The sequence below is a fragment of the Chiloscyllium plagiosum genome, chromosome 20 (genome assembly GCF_004010195.1).
Source record: "Chiloscyllium plagiosum isolate BGI_BamShark_2017 chromosome 20, ASM401019v2, whole genome shotgun sequence".
Lineage (NCBI taxonomy): Eukaryota > Metazoa > Chordata > Chondrichthyes > Orectolobiformes > Hemiscylliidae > Chiloscyllium > Chiloscyllium plagiosum.
The window spans coordinates 2,059,005-2,082,449 of record NC_057729.1 but is presented as its reverse complement, the minus strand read 5'-3'; the positions used below and the strand labels follow the sequence as shown (position 1 = coordinate 2,082,449).

Sequence of the window (23,445 nt, the reverse complement as noted above, 5' to 3'; positions counted from 1 at the left end):
TGCCATTTAAAGCACTTCAGATACAAATCCAAGTATTTTTAAACACAGTGTTTTTCTCTCTGTACCACTATTCAGACAATGGGTTCTCAACTCCCACGCTAAGGAATAACCTGACTTTCCAAGAGTTAGTTTCTCTCTGTCTGCAGTGATCTGATCTATTGGACTTTTGCTTGTTTGCAGGAGAGACTTGAGCACTTGCGGAAACAGTGTGGGCCCCATGTAGCAGCAGTGGCAAAAGATTCTGTGGAAGCAATCTGTGGGAAGATCTATTACATATCTGGTGAATACGTGAAGCGGGTCCGTGAGAAGCATTTACAATTACTCAAAGAGTGCAATATATCAGGTGAGCGAACCACATTGACAGTTTCTCTGATACCAGATTTTAAAAACTGAATTTGAATTCTCAAATTGCTGCGGTGACATTTAAACTCACAATCTGTCCAGTAATCCACTATGATCTGAGAAACACAGTGTCTGATATTCCCTTAATTATATAGCACTGTTCATCTGTAACATTGTAGGTAAAAACAATGACTGCAGATGCTGGAAACCAGATTCTGGATCAGTGGTGCTGGAAGAGCACAGCAATTCAGGCAGCATCTGAGGACAGGTGCCTGTCCTCGGATGCTGCCTGAATTGCTGTGCTCTTCCAGCACCACTGATCCAGAATCTGTAACATTGATCTACTCTGTTGATTGACCTCTTTCTGTGTCGGTCTCTTGTAATTGGTTCATTTCATAGGAACAGCAATCGGTAATTTACCCCTTTACATCTACTCCATCATTCACTGAGAGCGTGATTGGACCGTGACCTAGCTCTCCCATTCCCATCATATCTTTGGCGAGCAAAAGTTATTTGTCTTGGTTTTAAATTTAACAATTGGGTTGTATATTTGAGAGAGAGATCCAAGCTTGCATGCAAAATTATTTTCTAATTCCACCCTCGAAAGATTTGGCAGTAATTTTATACTGCGCCCCCAGTCTTATAATGTCCAGCCAATGGTAGTTAATCTCTATATCTACCATATCTGTTCCCTGTAATATCTTGAAAACTGCAGTCAGGTTATTTCTTAGCGTAGGAGTTGAGAACCCATTGTCTGAATAGGTGATAGAGTGAGAAAAACTCTGTGTTTAAAAATACTTAGATTTGTACCTGAAGTGCTTGAAGTGGCAGCAATTTGAGTACAAGTTGTACCTTCTAAGTTACTACATATGTGTGACCACAAGAAATATTTAGAAGGCTCTGCACAAGAGAAAATAAAGTGATGAACATTGGCTGTAACCTGTAGGGCTATGGACTAATGAAGTGTTGGAAAATGGAATGGGCTGGACAGCTTGTTTTCAGCTAGCTCAGACATAATGTGCCAACTGGTTTCCTGATCTGTAAAATTCTACCATTATATTCTGCATTGCATCTATAATTTCTGTTTGCATTTTCTTTCAGAAACATTTCTTTGGTTTCTAATGTTAGCTGTAAACCTGTCCTGCTATTTGTTTTCCCATAGAAGAGGTAGAGAGGCCGGAGGTAATGGACAGACTGGTGTACTGCTACCCTTTGAGACTGGCATTCCCTGCAATCCCACTCCCACGTGCTGATTTGCACTTTGAGAATGAAGTTGCCTGTATACGATATAAAGGAGAAGTTAGAAAAATCAGCCGGAACTACTTGAGTAAACTGGTGGGTCATTTACTTGTTCTTTTATCTGATCATGCAAGATGAGAGGGTGTGAAATGTCTTCTGCTTTGCACCACGACCAGCTAGATTATTGTTTTTCTGTATTTACAGGGCAGAAAGAGACCATTAACCCAACTGGTTTGTGCCACTCTTCATGCTCCACATGCAGATAACCCTATCAGTATATCCTTCTACTTATTTCCCACTCTAGTGCTTATCCTGATCATATTTATGAGTCCTAATTTTGATATCCCTTACAAATAGAAGCACCTTCTATACCAAGCCTTTGAATAGTTTTAAATTCCTCCATCACCTCTCGTTCTTCAACGAGAATGGTGCAGTCTTTCCTGATCATTATAACAAAACAGCACATAGAACCCTACAGTGTGGAAGCAGGTCATTCAGCTCATCAACTCCAAACTGAAGACCATCCCATCCAGACCCATCCACCTACCCTATCCTTGTAACCCTGCATTTGCCATGGCTATCCATCTAGTCTACTCATCCCTGGAGACTGTGGGGCAATTTAGCAGGACAATCCATCTAACCTGCATATCTTTAGACTGTGGGAGGAAACCGGAGCGCCTGGGGGAAACACACGCAGGCACGGGGAGAATGTGCAAACTCCACATAGACTGGTTGTAGAATTGAACCCAGATCTCTGGTGCTGTGAGGCAACAGTTAAAACCACTGTGTCTCTATGCTGCTACTGTTCTGGTCTGGTGAGTCTTCCTTTCATTTTTTCCAGTATGCTATCTTTATTGGAATATCAAAACGGACTGCAGCCTATTTTCAAACTATTATCCAACAGGACTTCTTGGCTTTTCAGTTCTATTCATCTAAAATAATTCCTGTGTTTATTTTTGTTTTTAATATCCACAATAATCCACATTGCTTCTTTTAATGAATGCTCTATCTATATCCCTTGATTTCTTTGCTTTTTGCACCTCTTTTAGATGCTTATTAACTCAGTATTGCTCTGTTTAGTCTTAGTTCTAAAACACCTGAGAAAACTCAGAGGACATTCAAAGATTTGGTTATTTTCTTGAGTAATTTATGATATCAGATGTTTTGCTTTTTCATGGTCAGTACTATTTATGTAAGGGCAAGATTTTTACCCAGCATCCCACCTGAAAATGGACATCAGTGAGAAATTAAGCCAATGAAAAACTCATTTAAGTTGAGGGTGGCGAAATTCTACAGGTCTTTCTGTTGCTGTTAAGTTGCTACCACCTCTTCTTGAAGCTGCCGTTACTCTTTTGGTTTCCATGACAACTTCGTAACACAGTTATTCTTCTGTAAGTGAATTCTAACCAATTGAAGCCGTTTATCATTTGGCTTGGGTTTTCTTGTAATCCTAGGTGCTGATTAATACCTTAAACAATATCTTCTTTCTTAGCCCTTGTTTTTGATTCTAAGTCCAACTTTTCTTCAAATGCTATTGACCCAACCTTCATCAATGTTTGCAGATAAATCAGAGACAAATGATCCCTTTCCAGAAAAGTCATAGCAACTTTAGTTGCAACTTCAGTAACCTTTCATTTTTAATGTGGACAAAAGGTGAGATTCAAGGGATTTTCAAAGAGAATAAAGCCACAAGAGGCCATGGTTTGAACACAACAATACTTTATAAATTAGAACAGTAATATAATCCACAGTACATATTCATCATCTTTCAAATACTCAGAATTAACTGGTAAAAAATGGGCAATAGTGATTCAACCTCCTACAGCACACATCATATACAAGTATGATCAATCCTATGGGTTTCTCAGCAATTCCTTCTTTAGATGTTATGACACAATGTGGTCATCAAATCTCATTGAACTTCACAAGGGAATGCAATTCTTTACTTCTGCTGATCTGGCCTTGAAATTCTCTCAAGGGTTATTCTGTCATGGGCTGCCTCAATAACTGTTCCTATTCTGATCATACTCCTTTTCTGGATCCTTGCTCCCCCAGATTCCGAATACTGTGCTCCAGTACTCACTCACAGGTAGAACTCCTGCTTTCTGTTGACACCCAACTTCACCAAGCGAGTACTTCCCTCTGGGTATTTCCGGAGCTGTAATCTTGTTCAGTAATAATACTCACAGGCTTCTGAATCTTTCTCTGTTTCCCTCCAGAATAGGGCCAGTGAACTTCCTCTAGCTCCCCAGGATTTCTTCTGAGTCCAGACTCTAAAACTTAACAGCTCACTAATTCATTGAATTTCTTCCTGCCTTTGTTCTAACTGCACAGACCATCAAATTGCTGTTGACTCTTTCCCTGAAGAACAACTAAACATCAGCACCCTTAACATGGAGTTCCCATCTCTGTCTCTTTCTTTAGTTAACTGTGAACTACGACAGTTTATCAGTGACCCTGAACTGTTCTGAATGACCAATTGAGACTCTTGCAATTAGCTCCTATTGCATTATTGTTGTGTTTCACCAAGAATTCAGCCTTCTCTGGCACAACTGCACTCACAAGAAATGAATTTCACCACAGAATAGAGTCCAAAGCCACAACTAGGAGACTAGAAGGTCATGACTATTCCCTAGCGGGAGGACGTTCCACCAACTGGACTTAATTAAGAATCCCTACGATGTAGATAGATGCCATTCGGCCCATCAAGTCTGCATCAACTCTTCGAAGACCATCCTAACCCCACATTTACCATAGCTAACGAACTAGCCTGCACATTCCTGGACACTACAGAGCAATTTAGCATAGCTGATCCACCTAATCTGCACATCTTTCCACTGTGGGAGGAAACCGATGCACCCAGAGTAAATCCATGGAAATGTGAGGAGAATGTGCAAACTCCACCAAATAGTCACCCAAGGCTGGAATTGAACCATTGAGACACCGTACTAGCTGAGAATGGATTGTCAGCCATTTTGAGTAACCAGCAGCTCCAGCAGCCCTGACTTGGCAGAGCTCGTTAGTGGATGCTGCTGGGACTAGTCCCAAAAGAAGGCTGAACTAAATCCTGAACCCAGGAATGTTCACAGAGAGAGTTTGGTAAAGGGTGCGTTTTAATGTCCATGGAAAGGGCATACTGTCTTCTGGAGGATACCCCAATACACAACACAAAGATAGTACACCATCCATCACTTTCTTTCTGCATTTTTAAAAACTTCCCAAGAATTGGACTGCTAATATCTGCCCATGCCAGTTGTATTATGGCATGTTAGGGCAATATTGAGGTCAAGAAGCTCAATCGATCCTTGGCTACTTATTTCTTTGGAGGCTTCAGTTTATTTCTAGACTCAGCTAATAAAGTGAATTGCTTCTAAGTGAAACAAAAACAGAAATTGCTGGAAAAGCTCAGCTAGTCTGGCAGAACTGAAGAAGAGTCACTCGACCCAAAATGTTAACTCTTATTTCTCTCCACAAATGCTGCCAGACCTATTAAACGAGGTTTCGCTGGAAACGCAACTACGGCATTTTCGGAGCTCAGTATGCAGACGTCATCGGTTTCCTGCTCCACAGTGCAGCTCTGCTAATTACGTCCAGAAGTGTCTAATTACTCATTCTCCAAACATATTTTTCAGTCAATATTGTTCAGTGCTGTAATCTCATCCTCAACAGAAATTAGGTCATGGGTGTTTGCCCATATCACTTAGAACTAAGTAAAAATCAAAAGATCTGCGGATGCTATAAATCAGAAACAAGAACAGAAATTGCTGGAAAAGGTCAGCAGGTTTGGCAGCATTTGTGGAGAGAAGTAAGAGATAACGTTTTGGGTCCTGCTCAGGTGGGTGGTATGGTGGTGGGCTGGGCTTCTGCAATACTTTTAATGTTCCCCCAGCTGAAAACACACCCAGTAGGGCCACATAAAATCCAGCCCCAACACTGAGAGATGAGAGTGAAACGCCAGTATTGAGAAACTTGAGAGTGAGAAACCTAAAGTGATTCTTCCTGAATCTCCCAGAATCCAATAACTAGCGTCATCCAGTTGAACTAATGGCAGATTATAGAAACTAAGCCAGTATTTGCAGATTTTAATAATATAAAACACCAACAGTGCATTATGATAGTCCTTTGTTATGGTTCTGTTCGCCGAGCTGGAAGTTTTTGTTGCAAACGTTTCGTCCCCTGGCTAGGCGACATCATCAGTGCTTGGGAGCCTCCTGCGAAGCGCTTCTTTGATGTTTCCTCCGGTGTTTACAGTGGTCTGTCCCTGCCGCTTCCGGTTGTCAGTTTCAGCTGTCCGCTGTGGTGGTTGGTATATTGGGTCCAGGTCGATGTGTTTGTTGATGGAGTTTGTGGATGAATGCCATGCCTTTAGGAATTCCCTGGCTGTTCTCTGTCTGGCTTGCCCTATGATAGTAGTGTTATCCCAAGCACTGATGATGTCGCCTAGCCAGGGGACGAAACGTTTGCAACAAAAACTTCCTGAAGAAGGGCTAATTCCCGAAACGTCGATTCTCCTGTTCCCTAAATGCTGCCTGACCTGCTGCGCTTTTCCAGCAACACATTTCCATCTCTGATCTCCAGCATCTGCAGACCTCACTTTCTCCCCAACAAAAACTTCCAGCTTGGCGAACAGAACCACAACAACGAGCACCCGAGCTACAAATCTTCGCACAAGCTAGTCCTTTATTCAAAACAACAGTGGGCAGATGAAAAAGAGAAATCTCCTTCAGAGGAATTAATTTTTGCATTTATGTTTTTCCTATGAGTTTGTTTACTGCTGGATATCAGCACTCTTTCTTTGTGTGTTTTTATGTTTGCTATCCCTCATAAGGTCCCCAAATAATAATGCACAATATTCATAAAATATTATTTCCATTTGGTGTCAAATTATCTAAGTGTCCTACCTGCCACAAGTTTGACATGATCCAAAACACAAAATAAACATCTCCTTACCCATCAGGGAACTGCCTAGTTAAAATATATTTCTTACAAAGCACTTCAGACCTGCATGCAAACTGAAACCAGACAAATAATGTGGAATGCTCATCTTTTTAATGCTAGAATAATAAGTCCATTGAATTAATCACTTTCACCCCTGGCTTGTAAACTGTTAATTCACTTTGGAGGCTTGGGTTTATTTCTAGACCCAGCTAAGAAAGTGAATTAGTTCCAAGTGATATGTGCAAGCAACGATGACCTAATTTCTGTTGAGGATGAGACTACAGCACAGAACAAGATTAACTGAAAAACACAGTGCAAGAGCAAATTACTGCAGATGCTTGAATCTGTACTGAAAACAACTGCTGGAGATCACAACGGATCAGACAGCATCCATGGAGGGAGAGCAAGCTAACATTTTGAGTGTAGGTGACTCTTCATCAGAGCCTGAAAAAACATGTTGAGAGAATAAGTGGTTAGACAGTTTTGGACAAAATTATCAGAATTGCACTGTGGAGCAAGAAACCAGTGATGTTATCTTTGATTTTGATCTCCAAGGCATGCTCCCATCTAATCTAGTGAAGATGTGGCTGTTTTGTGCAACTTCCCATTCCAGTAGTTTGCTTGTACCACCTTGCTGAATTGATGAGTTAGATAAAATTAATTGAAAAGTTGGTTATTAAAACTATTTTGTCCTGTCATTTTTTTTCAGGAACAGCTCTATAAGTACAGTTGTATTGATGATGTGCGATTTGATAAGTTCTTGACAAGAGTCTGGTGCTTACTCAGGCGGTACCAGGTAAGCTGCAAACCCAATTCAGTACAGTGAGGAACATTTACTCCATCAATGTTTTAAGATTTATAGAAAAGTATGTTGTTACCATTATACTCCAGGTAGTCCTTGCACAAATTTAACCCACCTTCAGGAACATTTCCTTAACTTCCGGTTTCCGGCTCCTTGCACGAAGTTTGAATTAATGCTAATGGAGTGTTAACTTGAGTTCACATTTTCTCTGCCGCTCTAGAATTTGTGGGGAGCTATCTTAATGGAATTTCAGTCAAGGTTGTGTGATTGTGTCGTTGGGATTTTTTTTATTGTTAATATAGTTATTGAGTAATGATTTACCCTGATTGAATTAATTCTATTGCAAGCTCCCAATTTTAACATTAGTGTAAAGATGCTGAAGATGGTTGTTGTGGCTGCCTGTTGCATTGCTTGTCTTTACAAAATGTAAAGCCCACCTCCTCAGCATGAGAGCTCAATATAGCAAAACACTATTGGAAGGTAATTTGAGCTACCAAACTGTTTATAGTCAGGTGTTTCTGTAGCCGCAAATGAAACTCCAGGATGGTTTATTGTCTCCTTGTGCAAGAAAGATCTCAGAGTGCTGACAGGACATTCTGGAGCGAGAGGGTGAACAGCCAGTTGGACACATTGGTGTAAAAAGAGGGATGGGATCTGAGAAGCAGATTAGAGATAGTTCTCCTATAATGCTGTAGTTGCCATACAGCGAAACCTTGCTTAATAGAAAATCTTTAGTAGAAATAATGGGGCCTGTGTGAAAAATGGGGTTAGGGGCAGACCAGCAAAACATATCACTCATGATCGCTCAAAAATCACCCAAAAGCCTAATACAAAGTGTAGCACAGCCTGAATTAAGGTTGAAATGATATTTATTAACAAAACAAACGTAGACTTAAAACAATATATTTAAAAGAAATGTAAGAAAGCTGCTCTCTATACAGTACCTGTCAGAAAGCTGCTCTATCAGCAGCTGACATTGGTGTATTTGCAGAATGGCGTGAAGATCAGAGTTCCCATAGTGTGCAGAACAGCACAGAGACTTCAGCGCTGACATGTTGCTAGTGCAGAACAGTACGAAGATCGGTACCAACATCATGCATGTGCGGAAGCTGGAGCATGCGAAGAATAGCAAGAACATTGGTGCAGGAGCAGAATGATGTGGAGCTTTCAGCCTGCACATCCACGCATGTGCAGAATGAAGTGGGCGAACCAATCTGCACTGAAATTGCCAATGGAAGTAAATACCATTCCCTAATTCTTCAGCCAATTGGTTATAGCCAATTTGTGCTGCTGAAACGCACATTATACCAGACTAACTGTATGGGGATTTAGGAAGTAAATGGAGAAATAGGACTGCAAAGGTAGTGACCTCAGGATTATGACCAATGCCATGTGCCAGGCAGAGTAGAAATAGCAGGATATAACGGATGAATGTGAGGATGGCATGACGGTGCAGAGGGGTGGGTTTCAGATTCCTGAGGCATTGGGACCAGTTCTGGGGGAAGTAGAGTCAGTAAAACTGGATGCCGTACATCCGGGCATGATTTCCAAGGGGGAGTATTTGCTAGAGTGGTTGGGGACGGTTTAAACTAAGTGGCAGTGAGTTGGAAACTTATACAGAGGAACCTCAATTAAGGACACGGGCAGGGAGTATTTCGCTTGGTTAATCGAATGCCAGATAATCAATGCTGGATAACATAGTTAGCCATGCATCAGGACCTTGCGATCTTTTTCGGATAATCCAAAATTCAGTTAATCGAATGCTGGATTATCGAGGTTCCTCTATACAAGGAGTTAGAGGAAGGAGAATCAAGCACAAGAACAAGATACAGAAAGGGGTAAGAAAAGTGAGAGAGAAATCAAGGGCCAGGATCAAGCAAGACCAGCATGAAAGACAACGTGAATGTAGCATGTAATATTAAAAGACATGCCTTAAAGCATTGTGCCTTAATGGTACAGCATTCACAATAAACGGATGAGTTAATTGTGTAAATAAATGAAAACAAGTCTAATATATTCAGGAGCCATGGCTGAAGGTGGAACAGTGATGGGAACTGAATATCCAGATATAGTCAGTGTTTAGAAACACAAAGCAAAAGGTAGTGGAGTGGCAATGCTGATTAAAGAGGAAACTATAGTGTGGAAGGACACTACCCCCAATGATAGGGAGTCTGTATGGGTAAAGATGGGAAACACCAAGGGGCAAAAAACATTAGTGTGCTGTACATAGACCCTCTCCCAAATCTAGGAGTGATGTTGAGAATGACATTAAACAGGAAATTAGAGACTCATGCAGTAAAGGACCATCTGTAAATATGGGTGATGTTAATCTGTATATAAATTAGGCAAAGCAGATCTGTAATAATTCCGCAGAGGAAAGATTCCTTGAGTGAACACGGGATGGTTTTCTGGACCAGTGTGTTGAAGAACCAAATAGGGAACAGACTACGCTGGACTTGTGTATTACGAAAGGAATAATTGACAGTCTAGTTGTGTGAGACCCCTTAGGGATGGCTGACCACAATATGATAGAATATCTCCTCGAGATGGAGAGTGATGTAGTTGATTCTGAGACTAGGGTCCTGAATATAAATAGAGGCAATTGTGATGGTATGAGGCGTGAGTTGGGCATGATACATTGGGGATGTTACTTAAAGGGATGATGGTGGAAAGGCAATGGTGAACACTGGGTGAACTGCATCAATTGGTCATTCCTGTCTAGTGCAAAAGTAAAGTGGGGAAGGTGGCCAAAACATGGTTTACATGGGAAATTAGAGATTATATCAGATCCAAGGAAGAGGCATCCAAATTGTTCTGAAAAAATAACAGACCTGAGGAGTGGTTTAGAATTCAGCAACGGGGGACTAAGGGAATGATTAAGAAAGTTAAAATATATATGAGAGTAAGCTTACAGGAAACATAAAAACTGACTAAATATTTATACAGGTATATGAAGAGAAAAAGATTAGTGAAAATAAATGTAGCATCTTTATATTCCAAAACAGGGTGAGTTATAATGGGAAACAAAGAGATGGCTGACCAATTAAACACATATTTTGGTTCTGTCTTCACTGAAGACACAAGTAATTTCCCATAAAATGCTGTTGAACACAGAGTCTAGTAAACTAGAGGGAGAACTGTTTCTTAATTTAAGATAAAAGAAGAGAGTTATCGGACTTGCTCTGAAGTCTGTTGGACAGCAAACGTGTTTTTGGTTAAAGCTGTTTGCACTTGGAGACAGTGGCAGTAACCTATGTGCTAATTGGGGATAGACTGAGATTTTCCAAAGTCCCAGAAAAGTGTTGGAAATGTTGGATTGTTAACATTTATACTTTAAGCTATCTACGTACTTGCAACATTAGAGAGTTGGTGTGTCAAGAATGGCTAATCAACATTTCATTTTGGACACAATACTAATATGATTCACTTTGCCATAGAGATGGGTTTTGAGAGGGAAGGATCTAAGATGTAGCTGAAAACTCACAGAGGTAGGTTGGTCTGCCATGATATGGAAGAGCAGCTATAGAGAGCAAGACGTTATGGTTCACCAGCCAGGTAGTAATGGTGTAGTGGATATGTCAATAGACTAGCAATCTGGACTTTGGGCTAATGTTCTGGCGCTATGGGTTTGAATGCCACTATGGCAGATGGTGAAATTTGAATTCAATAAAAATCTACTCAAATGGTAAAAAACTAATCTAATGGTACACAGTGTTTGGTTATTGTAAAAACCCTATCTAGTTTACTGATGTCCTTTTGGGAAAGAAATCTGTTATCCTTACGGGGGCTGGCCTATATGTGTGGTACGGTGGCTCAGTGGTTAGCACTGCTGCCTCACAGCACCAGGGACCCGGGTTCTACTCCAGCCTTGGGGGACTGTCTGTGTGGAGTTTGCACGTTCTCCACGTGCCACGTGAGTTTCCTCCAGGTGCTCCATGTTTCCTCCCACAGTCCAAAAGATGTGCAGTTTAGGTGAATTGACCATGCTAAATTGCCCATAGTGTTCAGGGATATTTGATTAGATGCATTAGTCAGGATTAAATGTAGAATAATAGGGTAGGAGAATGGGTCTGGGTGGTTTGCTCTTCACAGGATCAGTGGGGACTTGTGCTAAATGGCCTGTTTCCACACTGTAGGGATTCTATTCTCTGATTAGATTCCCTACAGTGTGGAAACAGGCCCTTCAGCCCAACCAGTCCACACCGACCCTCCGAACAGTAACCCACCTCTGACACTATCTAGTAGTCTAGTAAGTGAGGTCCACATCCCATGAACTAATAAGAAAAAGCAGGTTGGCATTCCCACTTGGATATGAAATATCAAATTCATGAGGGTTAAAAGGAGGCTGGAAGATCCACCGAGCTTGTGCTGGTGGTAGAACCTTCAGGGAAAATGCCTGACTGTGAAAGATATTTCTGGGACTAAAGGTTTCCAGCTGAAAAAGGAAATGTTCAGAAGTAAGGAGCTAAGAATTACCTTGGATGTATTCCTGGATAATTGAATATCCAACTTATGACTGACCGAAGGAATATGCTAATAGTAACTCCCCCTTCTGCTACATCAGTTGCATCATTAATTTGATTCAGTTACCACATTGGTCATTTACTTCTCTGTTGTGTCTAAAATAAAAGAAACATCATCAGGCTGTTTAGTTAATTCAAAATAATCTGTTTATTATAAACAAAACATCTTCTTAAAGTACTTGACAACTACTGATTAACATCTAAGCTATGATCCAGAAATAGAACTATAAACTATTAATACTACATACAGATACATTCTCATAAGAGGTGTTAGTTTTCTTTTTTAAAAAGGCAGATTGGGGAAAAAAAACCCTTTGGGACATGAGTCTGGTAACAAAGAATAGTATGCGAACACTTCTCACATCCACTTTTTCCAGTCGATGAAGCTAAATGGTTCACAGACTGATGATAGATATCTACTTAAGATTCTTTCCAACTTGGATTTGAGAGCCTGAAAATTAGTCACAGTCTAATCTTTCCAGTTTTACCAGCTGACAGAAATACTGTTATTTGCAAAAATCTATCAGGTTCTCAGAAAGTACGACAGAGAACAGGATTTCAGGAGTCAGACTTTTAGCTTCTGGATCTGTAGAACAGATAAATCCAGAGAGGGTCATAAGACAACCATTAACATGGGGGCTGTAGGCCTCTAAAAACTAGGTTTTCTCATAGGTAAGGTAATAAACCCTACTCTTATCTCCTTGAAAACTTCGCTTAGCGGTTTCTTCAATGTCAGTGATTTTCAGTAAAACAACAAGTGTTTTTAAACTATATTGAGCTGTTAGCTTAATGTCCAAATAATTACATGATAAAATAATCTTAAATCCAAGAAGTGGCGAGTTTTGAGAAGATTTGTAGCTCAGGTTATGGATGTAGGTTTGCTCGCTGAGCTGGAAGGTTCATTTTCAAAAGTTTCGTCACCATACTAAGTAACATCTTCAGTAAGTTTCTGGCCAAAGCACTGCTGATGATTCCTGCCTTCTATTTATTTATATAAAATGATAGATAGAAATAGAAATCAGGAATCGTCAGCATGCTTTGTCCGGAGACTCACTGTAGATGTTACCTAGTATGGTGACAAAACTTTTGAAAATGAATCTTCCAGCTCAGCGAGCAAACCAACATCTAAATCCAAGAATGTCCAAATCTTCAAGTTAATTTTCTAAAACAAATAAATAAGATAAATAAAGACACATATTCTCAACACTATTTGAAGGACAATGTACAGTATAACTGCAAAATGTATTTTCGCTTGTGTTAAAAGAAAAGGGAATGCTTTGTTGTTTGAAATTTGTCATTCTTTCATTTGTCATTGATGAGTGTATGACAAATAGCTTTGGCAATATGTCTGTCTTTGCAGCAATATTCAAGTTCTCTACTATCAAGCAGATGTCTGTCAGTATACCTTTGCAGACATTGTCTCCCCCTCATGACTTGCTTTTCTATTCATCCTTATATTGTCAATAAATTTGGCTACAATATGGTTAGTCCTTTCATCAATGTCATTGACATACAATACAAATAGTGAGGCCCCAGTGCTGATCCCTGTGACACTTCTACTAATTACAGTACTCCAACCTGAAAATGACTCATTTATTCTGACTCTGTTTCTTTTTAGTTATAGTCTTCTATCCAATAAAATAAATCCCTTCCATTCCTCTGCAGTTGCATTAAGGAGGCACTTTATTGAATGCATTTTGGAAATCCAGATACTCCATATACCTACTGGTTTCATTCATCCATCTTTGCCTGTTAACATCCTCAAAGAAGTCTAATATATTTCTTAAACACAATTTCCCTTTCACAAAACTATGTTGATTCTGCCTGATTATATTATGCTTTTCTAAATAATCTGCTCTTGCCTCTTTCGTTATAGTCTCCCAACACTTTCTTAATTATAGATTCTACATTTACAAGCTTGTATTCTCCTGTTTTAAAGGTATTAAGGGATGTGAGCCAAAGACTGGCATATGATCACAGATCAGCCATGATCTCATTGAATGGTGGAACAGGCTTGAAGGGCTGAATGGCCTATGCCTGTTCCTATGCTTTCTTCCTCCTTTCTTGAAAAGAGGTGTTACATTTGCAATTTTTAGGTCTGCTTGGATCTTTCCACAGTATGGAACATTTTGCAAGACTACAGCCAATGTATCCACTACTTTTATGATCCCAGGACGCAAGCCATTAGACCCGAGGACATGTCAGCCTTTAGTCCCATTAACTTTAAGACAGTGGGCTGCCATTTATCTCACAAAAGTTTGCTGATTTATGTCAGTCACAGGATTCACCACCATTGCTAAAATGGCCACAAGCTCATTTGTTTGTTCTTTCGTGGGATGTAGGTCTCTGTTATGAATGCACCTTCTTTGGCCATCAAGTCCTGGAGTGGGACCTGATCTTGCTATGCCTGAAGATCTCCTGCTGCAATGGGATAGTACCGTACAATGCAACCGTCCTTACAGGTCAACAGTTCATGGTCATGCAGTAGTCATTGCTATGCGGTTTTATTTATTTATTTAGAAAATGCAAATTCCAGAGCTAAGAACTAGCCTACCCATTTGTTGAATTCAAAGTGATTAGTCCACCAGTTAGTCAAGAGGAGACACTCTTCAGTGATGTGCAGCATTGCTTGTGCCTATCCACAAGTGTGTAAGGGGTTTGTACTGAGGACCCAATGGTGGATGTTGGCTGCACAGGGGCCTAGCCTGGCCTGAACCTTTAACAGTGACCATTCTCACTGTGCCATTTCAAAGCTTGCCATTTGATAGATGAGATTTTGTACAATGAACTTGTTAGTGACTTCCCTTATTTTCAGACCTTGGTCCAAAGGATGTTGGCTATGGAAGGCTGCTTAATAAGGGGAATTGAGAAGGAAAGTAGCAGTAAGTCATCATGGACTAGATAAATGAGATGGATGGTTTCAATCAGCTTTTGGGTTTACATTGGTTGAGGGATCTGAGTGGAGTGTGACATTGATGAGGACCAGAAGCCAGAGGAGGGGTCGGTGAGCATTGATGCGTTGTTGTTGCATTCAATTGAGTGTCAACAAAGTGCCAAGCAGTAAAGTAGCCCAGTAAAATGCAATGATATATTGCAATACAGTAGAGCTGTTTAATACAATGCAATAATATTACTGTACAATTGCAGTGCACATTATTGTGCAGATACCCCTTGCAGTAGACCTGGCAGTGAAGTGGCCCCTTACACTGTAATAGCCCTTGACAGCCCCTTGCAGTGAACATGATATTGATTGTAATTGGAAACTGCGCTACTCTTGTTCAGTTTCAGCTGATTTGTGGAATCTGAGTCTCTGTATTATGAAGAAAAATATCTTTAAAATAGTGCAATTATAAGAAACATGTGCTACTTTAACAATCACGCAGTTTTGTAATGCTGATATGTGCAGAGTATTGTTCAAGCAACCTTGCAGGAGTTACCCGTGCTATTCTGAGAAAGTTGGTACCTTGCTTTGGTTTTCTCCTGTAACTATCCAGCTGTAAATTACCAAGCTGTGATTGACTACAGCTTATCATTAGGAAATGATATAGACGATGCTAACAGTTGATAGCGTAAGGATTTTACAGTGCCACATTTGTTTTGTTTCAGTCAATGTTTGGTGTTGGGACGCATGAAGGCACTGGCTTTCAGGGGGCTCTACCAGTAGCTGTGTTCGAAGCTCTGAACAAACAATTTGGCGTAACGTTTGAGTGTTTTGCCTCACCACTGAACTGTTATTTCAGACAGTACTGCTCTGCATTTCCTGACACTGATGGTTACTTTGGATCCAGGGGGTGAGTCCAACTTAATCACTAATTTGTAGTGAATGTATTGTCTATATCTCATAGTATTGTTGTGGTCAGTCTGTTAGTAAACCTTCCATCTAAAGCAGGACGAGTACCTTGAGATATTTTCTCTGTTGTTTGGATAACTTTCAAAGTTTTGTATCTTCACTGTGATGATTTGTACCATATTCCTTATTTTGGCAAAGTTTTTGTTGTAATGCCCTATTTCTTGGTGACTCACTTAACATTGTTTCACTTTAACATGGTTAATAACATGGGGATAATACCACTTAGTATTTCCAGCTTCACTTTAACATTATTTGGCACAGACTGCTTCTGTGCAAGTGACCTCGATTTAAGTGCTACCGTCCTTGTCCTCAGCCCCTCCTCCCCCACCCACAGCAGCACTTGCCTCCCAGCTTTGCCTACTGCCCTCTTAGTCCCTGGGTCGAAAAGTGTGGCACTGGAAGAGCACAACTGGTCAGGCAGCATCCTAGAGCAGGAGAGTCGATGTTTCTGGTATAAACCCTTTTAAACTCTTCTGTTATCTTCCACTGGATGCTCTGGGCTCCATCTAGTTCTGGAAGCTGGTTGGTGCAAGTAGCACTGGGACTGAGCTACGACATGCACTGACCAACTTCTATCAGTAGACGGAGCCCCGTCAGTCTAAATGTACTAGAAGTGTGTTGTTCTGTACTTTAGAATTGTCCTACATTTTATTGTATATTGTATTTCTTTTATGCTTAGGCTTTAATTTATTTTGTAAGTTACTTCAGTTAGGAATGTATAGTGCTGCCCATGCAGGGTGCAGTATTACAACTTGAACTGTTTTTCCAGTCGAGGTATGTCTGAAGGAACCTAACTCTGATCCAAGTGTTGTTTCATGTGGGAACCTGTTTCATGTAAAGCTGTTTCACTTGAAGTCACAGTTTTCATTTATATAACCACAACTTTAAGTGAGGACTCTCTACATGTTTTTCTCTCAGGTCTTTTCTCTTTCATATCAGTTTCTGCCCCAAATCTCTATTGTTTCTCTACACTTCATACTTATCGTTATTGTGCTTCTTGCTTGTGCACTTCATTTTCACTTTTGCCTGTCACTGTAGCTGTGATTATAACCAAATCTGTCTGGCAGGAATAGAACACATTTGGGCCAGTCTCTTTGATTTACATTTTATTCTTCATTAGCTCCAGTGATGGGTAAGTAAAATCAGAAAAGGTGTAAATGTGAACGTCTTTGAATGGATGTCACTCTGTATTCCACATTTCCGCCTCCCTTGTACCTCTTATTTTCTTGTTGTTTACATATTGCTCACTTTTGTAGTTTAAATTTGGTGCTTATTCTAAATTCCTTTGCTCACTCACCAAACTCTCCCGGGCCCTTCTCTCATTTCTATGTGTCTCTTTCCCTCATCTCCATGTCTGATTGTCTCCCTCTTACATTCTTTGTTGCTCATTCTCTTTCAATCCTCGCTATCTCCCATTTTGCTGTCTCTTTGTACCTACCTCTTTCTCGCTGTCAGATATTCCATGATGTTTTGCATTACCCAGCTTGATTCATACTCTGCTTCTTTTAAGTTTGCATATTTTGCTTATTTTTTTTAACCAAGGTGAAGAATCACATACTTTGCGCACTTTTCTGTGAAAATCAGGTGTCTTGGGGAAGTGTAGCACTGGTTAGGTGGAAAGTAAAGCTCTCTGAACTACTTTGTCAAGCACTCCTCGTTAGTCCAGGATGGTTCCCTGTACCCCATACCCAGAAAAGCTCAGTGGAGTTCTACAGTATGAAACACAGGACATTCCAGCATCTGTGAAGAATGGAATGAAGTTGTTTCCGATTTAATTCCTCATCCTAATGGAACAATATTTGAGATGCTTGGTTCATCTATAATATCTTTGTGTTATGCAATAAGTTCACATGTCCTGTAGCTGATCTCATTACAAGCCTGTGGCTTTGTCAGCCAATTTGATATCTGGTCACTTGCGTCTGTGTGGTCATTTTCATCTGCATGAATTCCATGTCATCCAACTCACTAGGATCCCAATCTGGTGAATGGAGAGAGTTTTCAGTCCTCTACAAATGATGTTTGAGAATTCTCTACTACAGAAAGTGGTTTATGCCTCAACCTCCAGGGAGAGATAGAAAGAACAGTCAAGACAGTGAAATCACTAATGCATAAGAATCCCGTTCATCATTCAGTTACAGACCAACATCATTGGATAATGGGTCCTGGTCAGCAGAATTGTTAATGGGAAGGAGGTTAGAAACAGGCTTACACCACTTTCAGAGTACAGCCTCAGCCCATCTGTAATCTCTCGAGACCAGGAGAAGGTAAAACAACTGGAGAAAAAGACAGCAAAAATCAGAAGAGGTGGTACAACTCTAAACACAGGGTGGACACTCTCGTCAGCCTTAAATCCAGGGTTAAGGGACAAGCAATTGTCATCAGACAGATACATCAACTGAGATGTTATATTGTCTGAACTCCTGAAGGGACATCTAGGAGGAACAGGGAGACATTGATCTTACTTGAGCGATGAGGTGAGACCAAATATGATTATCAAGTTATGTGGAACAGCCATACCAAACTACGTCAGACAGTGTACAGAGTGGTGCAACTATTCCATACAACACCAGCACCTTAGTATTGTACTAGAGCAAACTAGATCGGGATTTCAGTCAAAGTTCCAGATCATCTTGAACTTTGGGCTTTGTGGATGCGCAGGAAGTTGATGATAATGGTGATAGAAGTAATAATGATGTTAATGATGACAAAGAAAATTAAGATATGTAAAACATCTGGAATAATACCAGCCAGGTAGAGGGAATCTTAGGGGGAGATATGATATAATAAAATTCATATAAATTAGAATGATGCAATTGATTGCATGACTCTGACGTCAGTCAGAAAGTGACAGGTCTAGAATGTGCATGTGAAGAGGGAGATCTTAGATGCTACACTAAAGAATTGTATTTGATAACCTACTATGTACAGATGTAAATAAAGGAGTGTTGTGGTACATCAGGAATTGAAGAGCCTTACTTAAAAATAAAGAGTAAACAGGATTAAAGAGTCTTACTGAGACATAATGAGTAAACGGTCTCACGGATGGTGCACATTTAACCACCCACAGCCCTGACATTCTCCAGACCAGTGTCTCAGTGGGCAGATAGCAACATTGCCTTAAAGCAGAAGCTAAAGCAAATATCCTCTTGATTGTTAAGCAGCTTGGATCAGTTTTGCCTTCATCAACAATAAACTGACTTACAACCTGCATTAAACATTTTTGGAGTGAATTGCACCCCTTCTTCTATAACCACTCAGTTTTGTTATTATTTTATGTGAAGCTGAGCCAATCAGATGTAAGATTAGATATGGATAGATTAGATTTCCCAGCGAGAGTGTGCTGATCCTTTCTATTTGATGAAAGTTAGCCTCATCTTACAGAGGTTCACTTGCAGCTTCTTTCCTTTATGACCTACCAAAGCCAGGATTTCAGTGCATTTCAGGTTGAATGCTGCATTTTTCAGGACAAGAAATCTGGACAGATTATATTTTTGAGTTTTTTTTGCAGGAAGAGAGAGAAAGAGGATTCGTATATTGAACAGGTTTGATTAGTGAATGAATTTACAAAGACAGCTTATATTTATGCGGTACCTTCAAGGTGTGTGCTGGACATATAATCAGAAAAAAAGACATGAAGTTAAGATGAGGTAATTTTAGGATGGGTCGCTAATTGCTTGGTGAAAGTGGTACATAAAGTATTCTGCAGTGATGTCATGGCTAATTTGCTGCTAAGTTCCATGCCTTTATCCATATCTTCTAATGCCTTTAAATAACATTTTCAGTCTCAAATATAAAATGTGCAATTGATTGAGCTTCATTCACTATTTACTGGAGAAAATTTCAAACGTCTGCCATGTGTTGTGTGTACAAGTGTTTTCTAATTTCACTCCTGAAATATTTGGCTCTAACCTTTCAACAGTTCCCTCCCCTCACCTTGCCCTAGCTTCTTCAACTAGCAAAAGTAGATTATCTTTATTTACCCTATCGGTACCACTTAGCATCATGAAAAATTCAATCAAATCACCTCTAAATTTCAGGAAATTCAATCCCAGTTTGTGTAACCTCTCCTTGTAATTTAACTGTTTTGAGTTCAGTCATTCTGTTAAATCAATTTGGTAGTCCCTTCAAATCGAATATATCCTTCTTGATAGTCTGAACTGCTCACAATATTCGATGTGGTCTAACATGGGATTTGTATATCTGAAGCTTATCTTTTACCCCATTGTACTCTGGTTTGACTTATGAGCTTCCTTTGTTCCACTTTTAACTGCATTGAAGTCTCAGTGATCCCAGGGCTTCACTTAGCCCCAACTCTTTGTCTTCAATGAGGCTTTCAAATTATTTGCTGCGTCTGTTTGTGATATTTTAATGGTTGATGTTGTTACAATCACAGACTAGACTGCCAAGTTTATGTTATAATCTAGTTAGGGACCAGTAACATTTTTGTTAAAAGTAGTTTGAAATCCCAGCTATTTACTAAGATTTTCACTGCCCAGATTCCTCAGTTTTGAACAAACAAAATAAGCTTTATATGCAAAGTTAGAATAGTGAAAAAATCTGCAGTATATGTACAACTTATACTACTCAAATATCTAAAATTAACAAAAGGTAAATATGTGTTAACAAACAAACTTATGGGCGGCACGGTGGCACAGTGGTTAGGACTGCTGCCTCACAACGCCAGAGACCCAGGTTCAATTCCCATCTCTGTTTGGAGTTTGCACATTCTCCCCGTGTCTGCGTGGGTTTTCCTCTAGGTGCTCTGGTTTCCTCCCACAATCCAAAAGTGTGCAGGTCAGGTGAATTGCCCCTGCTAAATTGCCCGTAGTGTTAGGTGAAGGGGTAAATGTAGGGGAATGAGTCTGGGTGGGTTGCGCTTTGGCGGGTCGGTGTGGACATTTTGGGCCAAAGGGCCTGTTTCCACACTGTAAGTAATCTAAGCTAATTTAAACTTTTAGAGCACATCAAATAGCAAATCCAGTCAAGAAAGGTCTCATGAATTTCTCAGCAATCTAACCAGATGTAATTGACATTGTGAGTCACCAAATCTTGTTAAAACTTTGCCAGTTTCACAAGATTCTCCAGTTCTTCACTTTTGAAGACATAGCCTCAGAAATGCTTCACTGTCATTCTAACCTGGTCTGACCGAATGACTATTTGTCTCCCAGTGGTTCAATCTCTCTTCCCTAGATGAAGTTTCTCAAGATTCCTGAGACAGTGTGCACACATCTACCATTACAATTTCAACTGATACCAAACAGCTAGATTGCTGCTATTGTGTTTTTCTGAGATTCAGTCATCCTCGACTGCACCAAACAAATATGACTTGTGGCCTTCCTTCATTCCACTTTTAGCTGCGTTAACCATTGGTGGCTCCTAGGGCTTCTGTTAACCCTAACTGTGCAGAGCTCTGCAGAGAGCTGATAGGTAAGGCCATTGAACTTAGAGTGTGGATAGGTTTGTGGGACTGGGATATTATAGCCATTACAGAAACATGATTAAGGGAGGGACAGGACTGGCAGCTCAATGTGCCAGGGTTTAGGCAAGACAGTAGTAATCGAAAGGGGGAGAGGGAGTTGCATTTTTGATTAAGGCGAGTATCACAGCAGCAATCAGAAATGAAAAAACTGAAGAATCATCCAGTGAGGCTTTGTAGGTGGAGCTAAGAAATAAGAAGGGGTTAGTAACGTTATTGGGATTGTACTACAGGCCCCCAAATAGTCAATGGGAATGAGAGGAACGAGTATGCAGGGAGACCGGGGAGACCTGCAGGAGCAATAGGGTTGTCACAGTAGGAGATTTTAATTTTCCTAACATAGACTCGGACTGCCAATGCGTTAGATGGGATGGAATTTGTTAAATGCGTTTGGGAACGTTTCCTGAAGCAGTATATAGAGGGTCCTACTTGGGATAGGGCAAAACTCGACATACTCTTGGGAAATAGGGCAGGACAGGTGACTGAGGTGATAGTGGGGGGAGTACTCTGGGACCAGTAACCATAGTTCGATTCATTTAAAAATAATTATGGAGAGGGACAAAACTGGTCTATAGGTTCAGATTCTAAATTGGGGCAAGGCGAATTTTGATGGAATTAGACAGGAGCTTGCAGTGGTTGATTGGAGTGGTTTGTTTACAGGCAAAGGGACCTCTGGCAAGTGGGAGGCCTTTAAAAGTGAGATAACTAGAGTTCAAGGTCTATAAGTTCCTGAGAGGGTGAACGGCAAAGTTGGCAGGAATAGGGACCCTCTGAATGACAAGAGAGACTGAGGCATTGACCAATAAATAGGAGGTATGTCTCATGTACAGGCAAGTTGAATCAAGGGAATCCCTGGAGGTATATAGGGGATACAGGAGTTTGCTGAAGAAGGAAATCAGGAGGGCACAAAGGGGGCACAAGATAGCCTTGGCTGAGAAGATTAGGGTGAATCCAAAGAGGTTCTTTAAGTATATTAAAGGGAAATGAACAACTAGAGAGACAAAAGGACCCATCAAGGACCAAAGTAGACATATACGTGTAGAACCACAGGAGATAGTATGGAAGTTATTATGGCAGTAATGTAGTTAACTTAGTGTTGCAATGTATGCTTGGGCTGCAGTAACAGATAATGGTAGTGCATTGTGATAGGTTAGTTAAATCACTGGGAGATGAGCTAATGCTGATGATGGTGGTGTTGTAATGAGATAGGTTAAGTGTGATGGAAGGAACCAGTGTGGCAGACGATGATTAGTTTAGAAAAATAAAGCAAGCCAGCATGATTGGTTATGTTAATGTTATCCGATAAGTGCAGGGCTAACAAATTGTATAAACTGGAGGAGAACAAAGAAATTGCGGGGAGCCAGGAAAGCCATTTTGCTGGCTCCCACAGCTTTGATTTTGCAAGATTAAATTTTAATTTTGTGAAGGATTTTCTGTGTCTCCTAGTAATTTTTTATAGAACATGGAGCGATTTTTCCACAACAAGGGGTGAGGTCCTCAATGAATATTTCTCCTGTGTTTACTGTAGAGAAAGACATGAAGACCTGGGAGCTTGGGTAAGTTAGTGGTGATAACTTGGGGACATCCACATCATGTAGAGGAGGTGTTGGATGTATTATAATGTATGAAAGTAGATAAATCTCATGGTCCTAATCAGATATTTCCAAGAACTCTGCACGAGACTGGAGAACAAATTGCGAGGGCTTTGGCTGATATTTCTGCATCATTGTTAGCCATGGATGAGATCCTGGAAGACTGGAGGGTAGCGGATGCTGTGCCCTTATTCAAGAAGGGCTGCAAAGAAAAGCCTGGAAACTTTGGACCAGTAAGCCTAACATCTGTGGTAGATAGGTAACTTGAGAAGATTCTGAGAGATAAGATTTACATGCATTTGGAAAGAAAGGGTTTGATTAGGAATAGTCAGCATGGCTTTGTGAGTGAGAGATCATGCCTCACAAATTTGTTGGAGTTCTTTGATGAAGTGACCAGAAAGGTTGACGAGGGCAGGGCGGTAGACGTAGTGTATATGGATTTCAGTGAGGCTTTTGATAAAGTTCCATATGGTAGGCTGCTCTGGAAGGTCAGATTGCATGGAATCCAGGACGAGCTGGCAAATTAGATACACAATTGCCATGATGGTAGGAAGCGGAGGGTAATAGTGGAAGGATTCTTGGACTGGAGGCCTGTGACGAGTGGAGTGCCTCAGGGGTCAGTGCTGGGCCCATTGCTGTTTGTTATCTATATCAATGATTTGAATGAGAATGTACAAGGCCTG

General features: G+C 40.5%; 1 protein-coding gene across 4 annotated transcripts in view; it reads left to right on the top strand.

Annotated features, from left to right (window-relative positions):
- The window catches only part of pcif1 (phosphorylated CTD interacting factor 1), a 106,201-nt gene that overhangs the window by 51,346 nt on the left and 31,410 nt on the right, over window positions 1-23,445 (top strand). For all 4 annotated transcript variants that reach the window (XR_006314611.1, XR_006314610.1, XM_043710096.1 and 1 more), the window contains exons 9-12: window positions 181-343; window positions 1,505-1,677; window positions 7,229-7,315; window positions 15,451-15,635. Coding sequence is in view for 2 of the 4 variants with exons in the window: in XM_043710096.1 (XP_043566031.1) it covers window positions 181-343; window positions 1,505-1,677; window positions 7,229-7,315; window positions 15,451-15,635 (608 nt within the window). In the remaining 2 variants the exon portion in view is untranslated. The remainder of the gene's footprint in view (window positions 1-180; window positions 344-1,504; window positions 1,678-7,228; window positions 7,316-15,450; window positions 15,636-23,445) is intronic.